At 32.6% G+C, this 18,869-nt stretch overlaps 1 protein-coding gene across 2 annotated transcripts in view; it reads left to right on the top strand.

Annotated features, from left to right (window-relative positions):
* The window catches only part of Nup54 (nucleoporin 54), a 29,867-nt gene extending 12,036 nt beyond the window's left edge, over positions 1-17,831 (top strand). Inside the window, exons 6-13 of one of the 2 annotated variants that reach the window (XM_047566359.1) lie at positions 1,384-1,571; positions 2,335-2,531; positions 3,902-3,956; positions 4,340-4,433; positions 10,221-10,328; positions 14,229-14,348; positions 14,660-14,770; positions 17,011-17,831. In XM_047566359.1, coding sequence (XP_047422315.1) covers positions 1,384-1,571; positions 2,335-2,531; positions 3,902-3,956; positions 4,340-4,433; positions 10,221-10,328; positions 14,229-14,348; positions 14,660-14,770; positions 17,011-17,139 — 1,002 coding nt within the window. In that variant the 3' untranslated portion in view covers positions 17,140-17,831. The remainder of the gene's footprint in view (positions 1-1,383; positions 1,572-2,334; positions 2,532-3,901; positions 3,957-4,339; positions 4,434-10,220; positions 10,329-14,228; positions 14,349-14,659; positions 14,771-17,010) is intronic. The other variant, XM_047566360.1, reaches the window with a different exon arrangement.
* Positions 17,832-18,869: the final 1,038 nt, after the last annotated feature.

Genomic DNA, 18,869 nt, shown 5'->3' on the forward strand with positions numbered 1-18,869 from the left:
TACCCCCTACCCCTGTACTTCAACCTTTTCTGAGTTATGTTGGCCTATGTCAGTCTCTTAAACTTATCCAATGTGTACATAATCCTGTGTTTGGAGCTACAAAGCTAAGGATCAGATGCTTGAACAGAGTGGAACAAGAAGTGATCAGCCTGACTTGTTAGAGAACTTAGTCTCATCACTCTAACAAAAAAGTACAGGTTTGGGGTCAAACGCATTTCAGATTGCAGATTTGAGTAAGAATATTTGCATATGCATAATGAAACTCACCTTGGGGGTGGGAACCAAGTCTAAACATGAAATTCACTTATAATACGTAGTTTATACATATAGTCTGAAGCACATTGCTATTTTGACTGAAACCCATCACTTGAGAGCAGGTGTGGAAATCTCCACTTAACAGCATCATGTTGACACAAGTTTCAGAATTCGAGGCACTTTGGATTGCAAAGGTCAAACCTATATATCTCTTTGAGTACATTAGTGAAATTTTAATCCTTTTGTTTAGTGATAAGAAATGCAATAGTAAGTGTAAGTTGAATATAACAATTTAAATTTCTTTTTTCAAAAGTTGAAGTATAATATGCTTTTAGTAAAATGCATAATGTACACTTGAGTAAATTTAAATACTTTTTAAAAGTTATATGTAAGTGGTAACAAGATAAAAGGCTTCTGTGCAAAAGAGCAATATTTTTGCAAACTATAGTTTATCATGTTTAATATTGCATTAAAAACTAGCTTGGGGATGGGGCTGTGGTTTAGTGACAGAACTCTTACCTAGCATATGTGAGGCACTGGGTTTGATACTTAGTACCACATAAAAAAATAAATAAAGCCATGTTGTCCATCTACAACTGTAAATAAATAAATAAATCAGTCTGTTTAATAAAGTTTTGTTACATGAAACCATAAAATGATAGGCATTTTTACAGTATTTTTAACCTGACAGTTTCATTATTGTACACTAAAAGTGTTTATTGGTAAATCACTTATTTATCTATCTTAAACTTTAAGATTCTATGAATCAGGTATATTTTGAAATAAATACAGTTGGCCCATGATTTTTGCAATCATATTTATGATAACATGAAAAGTTGTTTCTGTGGTTCAAAATATTCAACAATAATGAATATCAAATTTTGTCCCAGTAAAAGTTCTTCAGTTAGTATTCTAAAGATCATACTTTAATTTCACCATGTTTATATTATTCTTGGATAATATAGTTTATACTTGTGTGACCTCTTTGGGTACAGAATGTGTTATTTTCTTCATAATCAAGCTTTAAACTGTTTTCCCTCATTTGAACATCTATTAAGCTATTAATGTTAAACACTTGACTTAAGATCTGTACATATTTTTAATATTATTTATTTTGTTACTTCACAGGCAGTAGGTTATAGTTGTATGCCCAATAATAAAGATGAAGATGGGCTAGTGGTTTTAGTTTTCAACAAAAAGGAAACAGATATTCGAAGCCAACAACAGCAGTTGGTAGAATCATTGCACAAAATTTTGGGAGGAAACCAGACCTTAACTGTAAATGTAGAGGGTATTAAAACATTGCCAGATGATCAGTAAGTATACATAAAATATACTGTTTATTTCTGTATGCCCTGGTTCAAAAAGAGTAATCAGAAGAGTTTTTTGTTGCTGAAGCACAGATTACATCTCAGAACAGAATGTTACTTTCCAACTGGTGATTATTCAGTATTTGTATAAATGTTTAAGATCTTTTTTTGTTTTTGATTTTGGTTTTCTTAACTTATTAGATGCTAATAATTTCATAGATTTTCATTCAAGACCAGAAGGAAATATTTTATCATGGCTTTATGCAAATTGAATGCCACAGTGATGTTACTAGAAAGTTTAGTTAACATTACTGTTCGTGTTCATTCATGAATAAATGATTACTTCCCTTGTCCTACATATAATTGTTAGTCTTAGTGGCAAGGCATTTACTTTAGGATTTTAAGATTGAATTTTACTTCTTGCTATCAGTAATGCAGAGAAGCAAACCATAAGTTTCAGCAGAGTCTTCAAAGTATTTCTTAGTTCTGGAAAAATTATCAAATAATATTTATAATAGGACCTTGAAGCTGATCAAACCTTTTGATAAATTTTATCTTATTTACCTGCCACATTTTAACTTTTATCATATAAATTAATTGACAAGTGAATGAGGGTTTATTTTCCAAGATTTGAGGAAAAAATTTAATTCCCTTGTAAAAACCATTTCTGAATTCATCTAGCACCCTTCTAAAATTATATGTTGTATTGATATTTGTGGCTTTGGGTTATGTATGCTCAATATTTTATAAGTTGGTTATTTTCCTGCAGGACAGAAGTTGTCATTTATGTTGTTGAGCGTTCTCCAAATGGTACATCAAGAAGAGTTCCAGCTACAACACTATATGCACATTTTGAACAAGCCAATATAAAAACACAATTGCAACAACTTGGTGTCACGCTTTCTATGACTAGAACAGAACTTTCTCCTGCACAGATCAAACAGCTTTTACAGAATCCTCCTGCTGGTATGTTTCTGGAGTCATACAATTGAAAAAAATGAAAGATTTAGAAATAAGTGTTCCCCTTCTTTTGGGAGATGTTGGTTGGTCATTAATGTTAATGAGTATGAGCTTATCACATGTGTACTTATTTGTGAGATAGTTTTGAATATTGTATTTATTCATTCATGTAACTGCTTATTATATAGCTAATGTTTGTTAGAAATATTGAGAAATTATGAATTAAAGAAAAAATACATAATTCATCTACCCTCATATTATTTTGATTTCCTATAGGTTATCTCTTGTTTAAACTGAATATTCAAATAAAACCTATTTTTGTTTTACTGTAAAACCTAACTAGGTTGACTAGTTCTCCTTTATTTTCCTTCTCTAGAAGTAACTATTAATTCTTTTCTGTGATTTTAAATTTACACATATGTACTTATAGCTCCTTTAGAAAAAGGATTTTCCACTGTACATTTACAGATGTTTGCCTTTTCACCTGTAGTCTTCCTTAGTATTTTTCATGTCAGTACCTGAAGGTAAATTTTATTCTATTTAAACACTACATAGTGTTTTACAGATATATGTTGCTGTTTAACTCCAGTGTTGTTTCTGAGTTTTCAGTTTTATAAACTGTTTCCTCATAGAATTGTCTGTACTACACAGGTATATACTTTTTTAGAATGGATCTCTGGAAATGTAATATGAATCCATATTATGTATGTTAATATACATGTTTGATATTGCCAAATTGCCCTCTAAAAAAAGCTCTAACATTTAAATTCTTTTTTTGGGGGGGTGGGGGGGTAACTAAGGATTGAACTCAGGGGCACTCAACTACTGAGCCATATCCCCAGTGCTTTTACTGGATTTGAACTCAAAATCCTCCTGCCTCAAATTCCCAAGCTGCTGAGATTACAGGTGTGCTGCCTCTGCACCTGGCTCCATTTAAATTCTTAACAGTGATATTTTTTGCTGCTGATGTTTTGCTGCTGATGACAAGAAATTAAAGTTAATACTTATTGTAACCTGCATTTTCCTTAATACCAGCAAAATTGAATTAGCTAAATGTTTGTATTTTTTGTGAATTACCTATTTATGTCCTTGGTCCATTTTCTATTAGGATCTTTGTCTTATAGGAGCTCTTATTGTATTCTGGAGGTTAATCTATTATTATCCTATAGGTTTTAGGCATTTCCTTTCAATCTGTACTTCTTTATTTGTTTAAGCTTTGTCCTATAAAACTTTCTATTTTTAGAATGATCCTATTTTACAATCATTTTTTATTATAGCTTCTGAGTTTTAGTTTTACTTTGAGGAAAATCTTTCCCATACAAATATTTGAACAGAAAATAGTTTGTTTTAGAAAAAATATGTTTTCTTTGTGGTAGGTGTTGATCCTATTATTTGGGAACAAGCCAAGGTGGATAATCCTGATTCTGAAAAGTAAGTGTATATTCGAGCTAATATTTACTACTATGGAAGCAAACAGATGTAAGCTGAGCTTTTAATGGCAATATGAACATTTAAGGAGTTTATTTTCATTGCTTTAAAAAAAAATATTTGGGGGAGGCAGCATAGTGTGGTGAAAACTTCTAGGGATGAAGAAATCTGAGTGCCATTTCCCCAGTTACGTTGATTTTCATTATAATTTTTGACTGAACTATGTATTTCCTTATTTGTAAAAAAGGATGAATAAAATATAATGTAACACTTGATTTCATATTCATCAATCTTGAAATTTGATGTAAAATTATGTTACTATAAAAATTTTATATTTTGTCGTAATAGGCTTAATATCAGAAGATTGACTACTTGTATTTCTTCAGGTTAATTCCTGTACCAATGGTGGGTTTCAAAGAGCTGCTTCGAAGATTGAAGGTTCAAGATCAGATGACTAAGCAGCATCAGACCAGATTAGATGTAAGCAACTAGCTTTTCATTCTCTGGCCTTGGAAGTAGGAAGAGGATTGTAGACATTTAATTCTTTTTCTCATGGGTTGCCATTTTTCTCATGGGTTGTTATGGGGAACCAGTATACTGCACATTAACAATTATAGCTTTATACAACTACCTTCTTTATAAGAGGGTCCCTAAGATCATATAAATTTGATTTGACATAATTCAAAAATATTAATTTTCAAATTTTTGATACTCATACTATTTTCTAATATCCTTTGAGAATTCATTTTGATTGTTTTTGACTAATAGATTATTTAAAAGTATGTTTCATTTCCAAGTATTTGGAGATTTTTCTGGTATTTCATTAGTTTCTTTAATTTAACTGTATGCTTTCAATTCTTTCAACTTTGTTAAGATTTTATAACCCATGAGCCTTTGGAAAGAATATTCTCCTGAACTCTACAGCAATGGTGTGAATTTTTTTTTTTTTTTTCTTCTTTAACTTCTATAAGTTTTTGCTCCCTTGTTTTTGGGATTGGGGGCAGTTGTTTGATTTTTGTGGTACTAGGGATTGAACCCAAGGGCACTCTACATCCTGGAGCTACACTCCCCATCCCTTTATTTATTTTTTATATTTTTGGGCACTGGGGATTGAACTTAGGGGCATTCAACCATTGAGTTGCATCCTCAGTTCTTTTTGTATTTTGTTTAGAGACAGGGTCTCACTGACTTGCTTAGGGCCTCATTAGGTTGCTGAGGCTGGCTTTGAACTCACAATCCTCCTGCCCCAGCCTCCTGAGCCACTGGAATTACAGGTGTGCACTACTGCACCTTTTATTTTGAGATAGGATGTCACTAAGTTACCTAAGCAACTGGTCTCCAACTTGTGACCCTCCTGCACTAGCTTTCTAAGTAGCTGGGATTTCAGTTGAGCACCACAGTGCCCACTTGCTTCATGTATTTTGAAGCCCTGTTGTTAGGTACATGCTTATCTAGAACTGTTTTCATGGCAAATTTACCTTATTATATTATGTAATGTCCCTTTTTTTTTTTTCCCTGTTAAACACCTTTATTGAGGTACAGTTCACCCATTTAAAGTGTATGATCCAATGGTTTTTAGTTTGCTTACAGTGTTTGTGCAGTCATTACCACAGTCAATTTTAAAATACTTTCATCACCCCAAAATAAACTTCGTAACATTTAGTAGTCATTCCCATTTCTCTCCCTCCATCTTACCTACCTTTTCCCCACCCAACTGCTAGTTCTAGGCAATCACTTAATCTACTTTTTGTGTCTATATACTTGCCTATCTGGACTTTTAAAATATTCCTTCTAAACATATATGCTTTGATCAACCTGTTTACCCTACCCCAGTCACCTAAACCTCTTTGATAATTATTCTACTCTCTATTTGTGTCAACTTTTTTAGAATGCATATATGAGTGAGGTCATTTGGTACCTCACCTATTCCACATTAACGTAATGTTCTCCAGATTCATCCATGTTCCAAATTCCTTTGTGTGTATATACTATATTTTCTTTGTCTATTCATCTGTTGAACAGACACTTAGGTTGAACACATATCTTGGCTATTGTGAGTAGTATTAAAATAAATATCAGAAATCAGATATTCTCCATATTGATTTAATTTCCTTTGGATAGATAGCTAGTAGTGGGATTGCTGGATCATATGGTAGTTCTATTTTTAATATTTTGAGGAACCTCCATACTGTTTTCTACAATTGGCTATACTAATTTAACATTCTCATCAACAATATATAAGGGTACCTTTTTCTCTATGACCTTGCCAACACTTAATTTTTTTCTTTTTTTTAATTGAAAGTTTCTTGTTAAATTTACAACAGACTTCAAGACAACACTTCTAACTATAGGTTGCAAATGATGTTATGGTAGGGAATCCAGACATTTAAATAGGAATAGAATCAAGGGTCACGTGACCATCACAGCAGACATAAGGAACAGCTTGCTTTTTGTCAAAGTTCTTATTTCTGTTTAAAAGCCTTATCTTCCTCATCCATTTCCTTGGCCTACTACCTAGATTGTTTCAAAGACTGCTTCTTGCTGCCTTTGTGGCCTAGCATGGCATCTGCCACCGGTTCCCAAGATCCTGCTCCTAACTCTTGTCTTTTTGATTATAACAGTTCCAACAGGTATGAGGTAATATCTCATTGTGGCTTTAATTTGCATTTCCCTGGCAATTACTAATGTTAAGCATTTACCTGTTTACCATTTGTATCTCATTTTTTATGAAATGTCTTTTGCCCATTTTTAGATCAGGTTTTCTTGCTGTTGAGTTCCTTATAAATTTTGGAAATTAACTCATCAGGTAGTTTGCAAAATTTCTTTTGTTCTGTAGGTTGTCTCTGTGCTCTGTTGATTGTTTCTTTTGCAGTACAAGCTTTTTAGTTAAATATAATTCCATTTCCCTTTTTCTTTTGTTGAAGTGTTTAATTTGCTTTTGAGGTCATGTCCAAAAAAAAAAAAAAAAAAAAAATCATTGTCTAGACCATCGTCCATGGACCTTTTCTTTTAGTAGTTTCATAGTTCCAAGTTTAGATTCTTTTTAATCCATTTTGAGTTTATTTTTGTATATGGTGAGTGGTAACGATCTAATTCTTCTGCATGTGAATAATCCAGTTTTCCCAACACTATTAATTGACTTCTTTCTCCATTGTGTGCTCTTGACACCTTTATTGAAAATCTCTTGGCTGTGAATGTGTGGATTTATTTTTGGGTTCTCTTCCTGTTCTGGTGGTCTTTGTGTCTCCTTTTATGCCACTACTTTGCTGTTTTGATTACTATAGCTTTGTAATAGATCTTGAAGTCAGTGTGATTCCTCCAGCTTTATTTATTTATTTATTTATTTTGCTCAAGATTTCTTTAGCTATTTATGGGTTGTTTGTGGTTCCATACAAATTTTAGTTGTTTTTTGAAATATTGGAATTTGAACCCAGGGCCTTGCAGTAGACAAGTGCTCTACCACTGAACTTATCCCCAAGCCAAGGATTTTTTTTTTTTCCTATTCTGTGAGAATGTCATTAGTATTTTTATAGTCACTGCATTTGAATCTGTAGTTTGCCTAGGGGAGGGTGGATTTATTTGTTTTTATTTTTATTTTTTGGGAGGGGTACCGGGGATTGAATTCAGGGGCACTCAACCACTGAGTCACATCCCCATCCCTTCTTTTGTATTTTATTTAGAGACAGGGTCTCACTGAGTTGCTTAGCACTTTGCTGTTGCTGAGGCTGGCTTGGAACTTGAAATCCTCCTGTCTCAGCCTCCCAAGCCGCTGGCATTACAGGCCTGTACCATTGCGCCAGGCTCATGTAGACATTTTTGAATATCAAATCTTCCAATCTGTGGACACATGGTATCTTTCCATTTATTTGTCTCCATTTTCTTTCATCATTGTTTTATATTTTCAAGTGCAGAGATCTTTAATTTCTTTGACTAAATTTATTCCCAGTATTTTAAAAATTTATTCCCAGTAGTTTTTGTTATACAAATAGGATTGTATTTCCTGTTATTTCACTAACAGTGAAATAGTTCACTGTTAGTATGTAGAAATAAATGATACTGATTTTTCTATGTTGATTTTTATATCCTGAAACTTTACAGAACTCGTTTATTAGGTCTAAGAAATTTTTGGTGGTAGGGTTTTCTATATATAAGATCATGTCATTTGCAAATAGGGACAGTTTAACTTCCTTCTGCCCAGTTTGGGTATCTTTTCCTTATAGATCAGCTAGGAATTCCAAAACTGTATTCAGGTGACAAAAGTGGGCATGCTGGGTTTTGTTTTGTTTTGTTTTGTTTTTTCCAGATTTCAAAAAAAAGCTTTTGAGTTTTTCCTCATTCAGTAGGAGTTTAGCTATGAGTTTGTCATAATAGGACCTTTATGAGGTACATTCTTTCAGTACCATGTTTTGTTGAGGGGATGTTGAATTTTTTCAAGGGCTTTTTCTGTATCTATTGAAATGAACAAATGGTTTTTGTCCTTCATTTTTGTTAATGCAATATATTATTTCAGTAGTTCATTTATTTTAGATATTAACCCCAATTTTTATTTTTTTGGTACCAGGGATTGAACCCAAGGGTGCTTAACACTCAGCCACCTCCTCAGCCTCTTTTGTATTTCATTCTCACTGAGTTACTTAGGGCCTCACTAAGTTGCTGCGGCTGACTTTAGACTCACGATCCTCCTGTCTGAGCATCCCAAGCCACTGGGATTACAGGCCTATGCTGCTTCACTGGGCCACCCCTCTTCATTTTTAATATTACAAGTAATTTTGAGTTTTTCATCTGTTATCTCTGCTTTGATGTCCTTTGTGCAATAGAACTCTTTACTTTTATTGTAATGGTATACATTGATTTTTTTGTTTTTTCCTTTTTTGTCCTTGGGAATTTGCTTAAACCATTCTTCTAAGATTCATCTACATTTTTTTCCTTACCTTTAGAGTTTAATCTTTCACATTTGCCCATTTGTTCTCAATGGAATTCATCTTTTTATATATTATGTGGCTTGAACTTTTTCTTTGAATGGTGGATCTGGTTTTCAAATATCCAAAAGAAATTCGATTAACTCCATTTATCTAAGAATTTCAGTTATAACATGTTTATATATATATGTATATGTATATAAATGATCTAATTCTAGATCTGTTATGTTTCAGGGGCCAGTTGGTCTGTTTTCACATTAGTTTTACATTTCTTTTGCTCTTATGGCTTTGCAACACATCTTAAAAGCTATTGGATTGAATTTTCAGTTTTTGTTCTTCACAGGGTTTTCTTGGCTCTTTGTGGGTCTTTATTTTTTCATAAAGATAGTGGAATCAGTTTTTCAAAATTAGAATTTTTAATAGAATGGCATTAAATGTAAAGAATTACATTTAATTAGTAAAGAATTGAATCCTGATGTTTAACCATCCCATCCATGAATAGTTTGTCTCTTTAATCACTGATGTCTTCTATGTCCCTCAAAATTGTTTTAAAATATTCTTTTTAAAAATCTTGCATGCTCCTTTTTGGTTAATTCCTAGGTTGTTGATAAATACTGTGGGTGGTAAGATGGCCACCTAATTTTGTTTCTTCATAATGGTCTGGCATTTATTTCCTTCCAAGGTGATGTGCACAGGTAGACTTGCGTTGTACAGTCTTATCCTCTTTTCTATGTCTATATTAGCCAGTGACATAGAATGATTAATTATGATGGGACAGTTATAGGATTAAATCCAATTGGGATGCTTTAGTGACATGGAGAAATTTTAAACTAGTTTGTTAAGATTAAGATTTTGTAAGGCAGAATAGTAGGATTTTAAGCCAGGCAAAGAACAAATCAAAGATCCAGTGGCATAAACATATATTCAGTTGTAGAATTAGTATTTCTTTTCCTCTCCAATCTGATTACTCCAAGTATTCTGTAACAGTGATTTTGGACTGTATTATATCTTATTATCATATAGATCTTATCTTTTTCCCTTCAGATCTGGTTGTTGGTTCTATTTCATAATATTACTTAAAATTCCTTATTTCTGAAATACATGTTTTATTTTTACTATGTATTGCCCAAATATTCTAGAGCTCAAAAGAAGTCTTTTAAAAGTAATTTATGATTTTTCAACACATAAGGAGGAAGAACTATAAATGCAGAATTAAAGGGGAAGAATTTTGTATTTTGAGAGATGAATTTCAAGTTTATCTAAGAATTAGGCTTTGCATATAGGTGTACCTGACAAATAATTGTAGTACCCATACTTGACTTACCAAAAAGACATTTTTTTCCCACAGATTATATCCGAAGATATTAGTGAGCTACAAAAGAATCAAACTACAACTATGGCCAAAATTGCGCAATATAAGAGGAAACTCATGGATCTTTCCCACAGAACCTTACAGGTAGTAATTTGGAATTTTTTCCCCCCAACATTTACAAGATGATATATGTGAAATATGTGCTGAATACAGGTTTCTGTAATAGAAAAAAGAGACTCAGAAGAAATAATGGTCCAAATTGTAAGTACCAAACTTACCTCAATAAAACATTGGAGAAGTCTTACAGGATGAGTAAGGAGACTAAAACTTTTTCTAAAGTTCACATCTTAGTAACAGGATGAGGGAAAACCATGAAGAAATAAAGCATCTTGGTATGAAGAAAGCACATATGAAATCACTGATGTCTAGTCTTCATAAAGTAGAAAAATACTTGTGATTTTTCAGTGCCAGAAAAGGGAATGTAACCACTAATGGTTAAAAACAACAGAACTTCCTAATTAACAAGAGAAAATAGAAGAATGAACCATAAAAAACTGAAATTATAAACTATCATGAAAACAAAGATTACATACCAGAGTCAGTGCGATGTAGCAAAAACTACTCAAGAGAAAAATATATAGGCTTAAAAAAAACTTCATTTTAAAAAATCAAATGAAGGAATACAAACTCATGTTGTAGCATGTTAAAGTGCTTCATTTTCTTTTATGGCTGAATAGTATTTCATCATGAATATTCTGCATTTTTATTTACTCATCATTAATGTACACTTTGGTTGTTTCTACCTTTTGGCTATTGTGAATAATGTTGTCATTAATATTTGTGTGTTTTTTATGTGGATCTATGTTTCTGTTTTCCTGGGTATGAATCTAGGAGTGAAATTTCTGGGTCATATGGTTTTTAATTTTTTGAGAAATTGTCAAACTTTTTCCAATCACGGTACCATTTTACATCTCTGTTTTTAGTGCCTTAAAAAAAAGATTAACAGATATTTCTAATTTAAAAAATGCCAATTATGTTAAAAAAAAAAGACTTGGGCTACATAATGCATGATTCCATTAATATGACATTATGCAAAAATGGACAGTATTGCTAGAAGCTGGAGAAGAGGAGAGGGAGTAGGGAACTTTTTGGGGTGATGGAAATATTTCATATATACTTTTGTGGGCTGTATGGGGGATTACCCCAGGGCCTTACACATACTAAGCACGAGTTCTACCATTGAGCTATATCCCAAACACTTTGTTTTATTTTTTGCAAGTTTTCATTCACTGTTGTTTTTGTTTTTGTTTTGGGTAAGTGTTTGAAACTAGCTTCTAGGAGGACAAAAAAGAAATATTGAAGGGAACTTCCTTTACCAGAGTTAGAATTTACTTTAAACTTCTTGTACTTCTTTTGGTATAATTTTTTCTTTGTTTCTCTCTTGGGGGCGGTGCGTGCAGTGTTAGGGATCAAACTCGGGTCCTCGTAATTGTGGTAATGGTTACATGACTGTATGTTTGTCAAAATTAATAGAACACTACACCTGAGTGGGTGAATTTTTGTTGTATGTGGATTATACCTCATTGAATTAGGGCCAGAAAACCCCAGAAATTCTAAATGAAGTATAAGCAAAGAGAATTCAGCTATTTGTCAAATTCTAAGGAAATATACTACAACTGGGTAAAGTTTTTTTCTGAATGCAGGGTTGGTTCTATAACAATCTTTCAGTGTAACAGTATATTGACACATTAAAGGAAAATATATAATAGACTACCAAAAATAGCATATATTCCAAAAGGCACAAAACATAAAAGTCATATTTAGAACCTAGACCCTGAGAATACCCAGTCTTATCATTATTAATCACTGTTATCATGGAGGTTTTCAAAAATATAAGCAACAAAATAATATAAACACTGAACAGAGATCAGTCTTTTTGCTGATGACATGATTATACAGAAAACTCAAGAGAATTTACCATAGAATATGTAAGCCAGTGTAAGCTGGCTAATTATGAAGTATAAAAATTAGCTTTTTTACCATAATGGAAATAGGAAAATATGCCATTTGTTATGATAACAAAAACTATAAAATACTTAGGAATAAATTTATGAGGAAAGTATACAAAATCTGATTTGAGGTCTTTACAAATAGATAAAACCATATTCTTAGATTAAAAGACTTCATAAAGTTTAAAAAGAAATTAAAGCTTTTTAAAAATGGATTAAAATATTCTTTAAACTTTTTTTTTTAATAAAGAAGGGTAAGTGTTTGAGACTAGCTTCTTGGGGAACAAAAAAGAAAAAATGAAGGGGATCTTCCCTTACAAGTAAGGTTTTATAACCTACTTTAAAACTCCTGTGTTCAAATCAGTGTTGTGTTGATATAGGATTAGACATAAAGATCTCTGGAAGAGAATATATAGAATCTGTAAGTAGATGCAAGTATGTCTGGACACATGATATATGACAGAGGTGTAGTTCAATTCAGTGTGATTGTTTAGTTAACAATGCTGGAATAACTGGCTCTCCATCTGTAAGAAAATAAAATTTAGACCACAGCACCATATAAATACAAAAGTACATTAAAGACTCAACTCAAATTTATGAGGCTGCATGTATAACTTCGAGGAGTTAAGAGAGACACTTGATCAGAAACTATAAAACAAAATTTACTACATAAGATTTAGAAAACTATGGCAAAAGATACCAGAAGCCATGTGTCAATATTTGTGGAAATTTTACAAAAAGCACTTATTTTCTCTCTAGTGTTAATATACATATTATCCAAAAGATTCTATAATTTGATAAGAAAACCTAATTGAAACGTGGGCAAAAGATGTGTAAAGGCACTTCACAGAAGAACAGAGTTACTTCTTAACCAAGATGCTCCTGTAGCTTACTAGGAATCAGGGATTTGCAAATTAAAGAAAAAAAATGCAATCTTTTTACCCTCATCAGATTGGAAAATTTTAACCACCTCTACCAGGGACTGGCAGAAAGGTAACTCAAGTGGTTTGTGAATCTACATTGTTAGAATTTGGGGAGAAGGCAGCTTCTAAGATACCTGAAGACATACTTAGCCCAGCAATCTCATTATTGGGGGTCTACAAAGATCTTTACACAAAAATGTGTAAAGCATCATTCATAGTCATAACTAGAAACAAATATACACCTGTCAAGAATAATGATGATTGATTATTGGTTAATAACACATGAAAAGGCATGCAGCTATTAAAAAGACAAATTAGAGCCATACCTCTTAAGGATTTTCATGTGATTGTAATAGTTTTAACTTTGTAATTATATGTATGTAATACCTCATTTTTCATAAAAGATTAGGAGCATGGATGAAAGTTTGAAGGAACTTGCAATTTTGACACAGTGCAACCTGGGGTTGGGAGTAAGAGCAGAGCAAGTCTGCCTTTAGTGGTCTCAGCAGACTCCTGATGTACTGTTAAGTTGGCATAAAGAAAGAAACATGTCACAAAATAACAAACAGTATAGTTGTATTTTGGGTCCATGTATGTGCATGCATGTTTTGTATGTGTGAACAACAAAAAGTAAAGGAGAACAAACTTTAGTCACCACTGTTTCTCGAGTATGAGGAGAAAATTTGCCATTTATATTCTTGTATTGTTTCTTGACAGGCAAATGTGCTTTTTAAATCTGAAGGAAAAGTCCAATAAAAATTTTAAAAACTTAAAATATTATAGGCTCACATTTTTATATAAAAGACCCTTGATTCTGAAAGGCTATCAATGTGTAAAACTGGTGTTGTTACATACCTTTTCTATTGCTTCTAAAAAAGGCATTAAAACCATAGGTTTAAAAGAACTGTTGTACTCCTTCTACCAGCACTTAAGTGATACTTCTATCTGGTACCATGGAACCGTGAGTCAGCTCTTGAACTGTTAAGCCCAGCTATTTTGTTAGTGTAGTTTTCAGCTAATTTTTTTTCAGCAACTAATAAAATTACTTGCATAACTGAAAAAAGAGTTGTTAGTATTGATGACTTTTTTTTTTTTTTTTTTTTTTTAAACAGGTCCTAATCAAACAGGAAATTCAAAGGAAAAGTGGTTATGCTATCCAGGCTGATGAAGAACAGTTGCGGGTTCAGCTAGATACAATTCAATGTGAACTAAATGCACCTACTCAGTTCAAAGTAAGCACTTTGAAGACATAGAACTAGAATTTATTTCAGGTGGATTTGCAGACAAGTTTCAAGCAGTTTTCAAACAAGAATTTTGCTTTTTTTTTTTTTTTAAACATTGTGTTCTCTTTAATTGAAAACTCCTTTCTAAAGTGAACTTAGTCATGTTTTTTTTTTGGCTTGTATTAGTGCTTCAGATAATGTACAGAGCGAGAATTGGAAATTTTTAATTGAGAGTTTTGAAACTATCCTTTCAAAAAGATTCTCTTTTTGAATTAGTTGCTGTTGTTAGCAGTTGTATTTTGACCCATTCTTACTCTTAGGGCCGACTAAATGAACTGATGTCCCAAATCAGAATGCAAAATCATTTTGGAGCAGTCAAATCTGAAGAAAGATATTACATAGATGCAGATCTGTTGCGAGAAATTAAGCAGGTAAGTGTTGTAAAAAGATGTACTTTTTAAAAGTGTCAGCTTACCACTTCACATCCATTAGAATGGCTATTATCCAAAAATAATAATATGTTGCAAGGATGTGGAAAAGTTGGAACCTTCATGCACTGTTAAGGAATGGTGGAGCCTCTATGGAAATCAATGTGGTAGTGCCTCAAAAATTAAAAATTGAGTTATTGGGTGATCTATCAGTCCACTTCTATATGACCCAAGGAAGTTGAAAGCAGAGACTGAACAGATGTACGTCCATGTATATACACACACAATGGGATATTATTTCCTCCTAAAAATTCTTAACACATGCTATAACATGGATAGACCTTATGCTGAATGACAGAAGCCAACCATAAAAGAACTAATTTTGTATAATTCCACTTACATGAGGTACCTAAAGTAGTCCAGTTAATAAAGAATAATGGTGATTATCAGGAATGAGGAGAGGAGGGAATGGAGAGTTACTATTTAATGGGTACAGAATTTCAGTTTGGGAAGGTGAAAAGTTCTAGAGATGGATGGTGGTGATTGCTGCCCAACAATGTGAATGTACTTAATACCCCTGAACTAAAAGATGGTTCAAATGATAAATTTTATTTTCTGTTTTACCACAGTAAAAAAAAAAAAAGTGAATCATCCCCACCACCACCTCTTCTCAACATAAAAAGGATGAATTTAGAGGTAATAAAAGCCCCAAAGTTATCTAGAGCTTGCTACATAAAGCATAGGCAGAAGCAGCACTAGAAATGCAAAATCTCAGTTCTTATTCTAGATCTACTCAACCAAGGTCATATGGAGATCTGTATGCATGTTAAATTGAAGAGCTCCTGTTGTAGATCATACCTTCTCAACCTGTATGCCGCATACAAGTATGTTGAGTTATTGATCCCCTCACCCATGAGGGACCTATGGAGAGGTTGGGGTATCCAGAACCTCCAACCTTTTGTTTAAGGCTCACTTTGAATGAAAAAGAAATATTACTGTAGCTTATTTTCATTAGTATAAATACAAATTTATTTAATGAAAGCTATTCACATATCGATTGGGTATAAATAACATATATCAAACCAGGTATAGTGTTGCATGCCTATAATCCCAGCAACTTAGCAAGACCATTTGTCAAAATAAAATTAAAAATACAAGAAGGACTGGGGGTGTAACTCATTCGTAGAGTGGATTCAGTCCCTAGCAACAACACTGGATTCAATCCTTAGCAACAGCAGCAGCAACAAGAAAAATATATGTATGTGTATTTATATATGTACGTATATATATTTTGTTATTGTTGTTTATATATAAAGATGGCAAACTTGGTGAAACATATTAGGTATGTTGGCCTGACCCTGAGGATTTTAGATAGTTATGTCATTAACAACAAATCTAGTATTACTATGTGCTTTAGAATGGATATTGCTGCTTTATGCTACTTTAAAAAACTTTGGCTTTTAGGTTCTTGGAAAGTATACACATGGTCAGTTATAGTCTATGGTGTAAGTACTCGCATTAAAATTATGATGCCAGCATATTATAATGCAGAGCCATATTAAAGAGTCTATACATGCAGTAAAATTAGAAATCATATAAACATCCACCTTTCCAAAATGTTTTGGAATTGAACCACAGCTTGCCATCTACTTTATAGCCTTGGGCAAATTACTTGCCTGTGTCTCAGTTTATTTAATTGTAAAGTACAAATGACCCTGGTACTCCAAGGGGTGCTCAAGGATTTTAAATGAATTAATATGCAAGTTAATGTCAGTGAAGCTATTAAACAGTATCTTAGTACATGGGAAGGACTCCTAAAAATGTTAGCAACTATGTTCATCATCACCATTACCATCATTACATACTCTGTACTTCAAAACATGAAAATTTGGTTTTTAAAATGATTATTTTTCTGGCTACATTCATCTATATTTAAGTACCTTCTTTAAGTTCTGTTTTAATATTATACCTTTGTTTTTAATCAAAGGTTGATTAAAAAGAACAGCCATCTAAAAATATTTCTGTTTAATATGTTGCTCATGTTTTTTTGTTCTTGAGAGTATACTTTTTACTGTGGGTTATATAACATTTTTATTAGTAAATGATGTAGTAAAAATTTTTATACATGATTTATTTAGAGCTAGGTACTGTATTGCTAGTACAATAGTCAAAAATAGTCTTTTTCTTATGAGTAGCTTGCAATTTAATAGCATAACACATTAATATGTTGTATTTTATTCTAGCATTTGAAACAACAACAGGAAGGCCTTAGTCACTTGATTAGCATCATAAAAGATGATCTAGAAGACATTAAGTTGGTAGAACATGGATTGAATGAATCCATCCATGTCAGAGGTGGTGTCTTTAGTTGACAGTTCACAAACTTGTGTTGGTGGTTCATGGAATACATCTTCTTAACTAACTTCATCAGGCCTTCCTTAAGAGAATGAAACTGACTGACTACGTGGAGAAAAAAAGAAAATGACCCTCTCCTGGCTTGGATTTTTGAAGTTACTGACAAATCTGAAATAAAATAGCCACCTCACAACTCTTCAAAGATAACCTTCAAAAGATTTACCTCTGAAAGCTATAATTACTTTAAAAAGAGAAGTACATAATTACCAAAAGTATATGTATGATTGTACATTTTCACAACACCATTTTCTGAACCATAATCAGTGTTTAGTGATGATTCTTCATTCAACTTTCCATAGCAAGTAAATATATGTCTACTTTGCACATAATTACTGGGCTGTTGGAGATTTGTACTTCAGAGTGTAAATGTACATTAGTTTTTATATTTTTGAATTCATCTGTGGGAGGAGTAGAGAAAAACCCAAAAGTATTTAATGGTTAATGTGGTTTTCTTTTTGTTCTATAAAGATTTGAAAAAAATATATTTTTATATTATTTTACTTATTTGGAATTTACAGAACACACCTAAGCAATTAGGATATAACAAAATTACCATTTTTGCAAACTTTTTGTTATTTAAACCTCTTTATTTCTAAAAAAAAAGATGAAAACTTTTAAATAAATTGTTAATTTGTAATTTTAGATAATTCTGTCTGTGCTTTCTTTATTTGGCTTTTGGGGAAAGACCATTAATGTCCACACAAATTCTAAATTCATAATTGTAATGGATCAAGGGGTTTTAGTCTTAAGATATCATCTAGGATAAGAATTCCCTAATATAGCATTAGTATCTGAAAACAGAAAATCTGAGTTAGCATTTGTTAAATATTGTTTCTTTAACAACCCAGTTGTTTTAACTATATTTCTGACTATAGTCTATATATACCTGGGCTTCATCTTGTTGGCACCTCTTGAAGTGCTGCAACTTTGCATTACTGTGTGATGCTTTGGCTTATATTGCGAGGTCTTACAAGAAACTGTCTCATAAATCTTTCAGTTATATTTACGGGGATGGTCAGAGATGGGATGCATGTATATCCAGAATGAGAACCCACTGAAGGAATTTCTGCATACTAGGTTATAGTTGTGTAAGGAGACTAGGAACTTTAGGAACTTTAAAACTGATTGTTCTTTCCAAATTAGCAACGAGAATTTTATAGTCACTTTTGACAGTTCACAGCGTGCAAATTTGTTATACTACTCTATACCCTTCCATCATATTTTCTTACCCATTACAGTGTTGGGAAAGGATTTTCCTTACTTGTGCACCTTTTTTCCTTGGCTCAGAAATAGGCACATCCACTGTTCTCATTTATGTAGCCATAGATGGAAAGGAGTTTCAGATATTCTGCATACCTCTTTATAATAGCAAGAACTGTTGATCTAAATGATAAGAATTGTTATTCACTGAGCCACATAATCTAGTGGGCACATCACTAATGATGTACACCATGCTTATTTTCATGTTCTGGTACTATTAGGTTTTTGGTTCCACAAGATGAATATACCTAGACAAGAGTCAGGGTCTGCCTTTTAAAGACAAGCCAGTCATCCTAGGCATCCTAAATATGCCTTCCACATGTAGTACTATGTATTCCAATTAAATGATAACCAAGTGCTATGGACTAAATGTGTCTCCGTAAGAATTATAATTAGATTCTAACACCCAGTATGATAGTCTTTGGAT

This window comes from Sciurus carolinensis, chromosome 10, assembly GCF_902686445.1.
Source record: "Sciurus carolinensis chromosome 10, mSciCar1.2, whole genome shotgun sequence".
In the NCBI taxonomy this organism is placed as follows: Eukaryota; Metazoa; Chordata; class Mammalia; order Rodentia; family Sciuridae; genus Sciurus; species Sciurus carolinensis.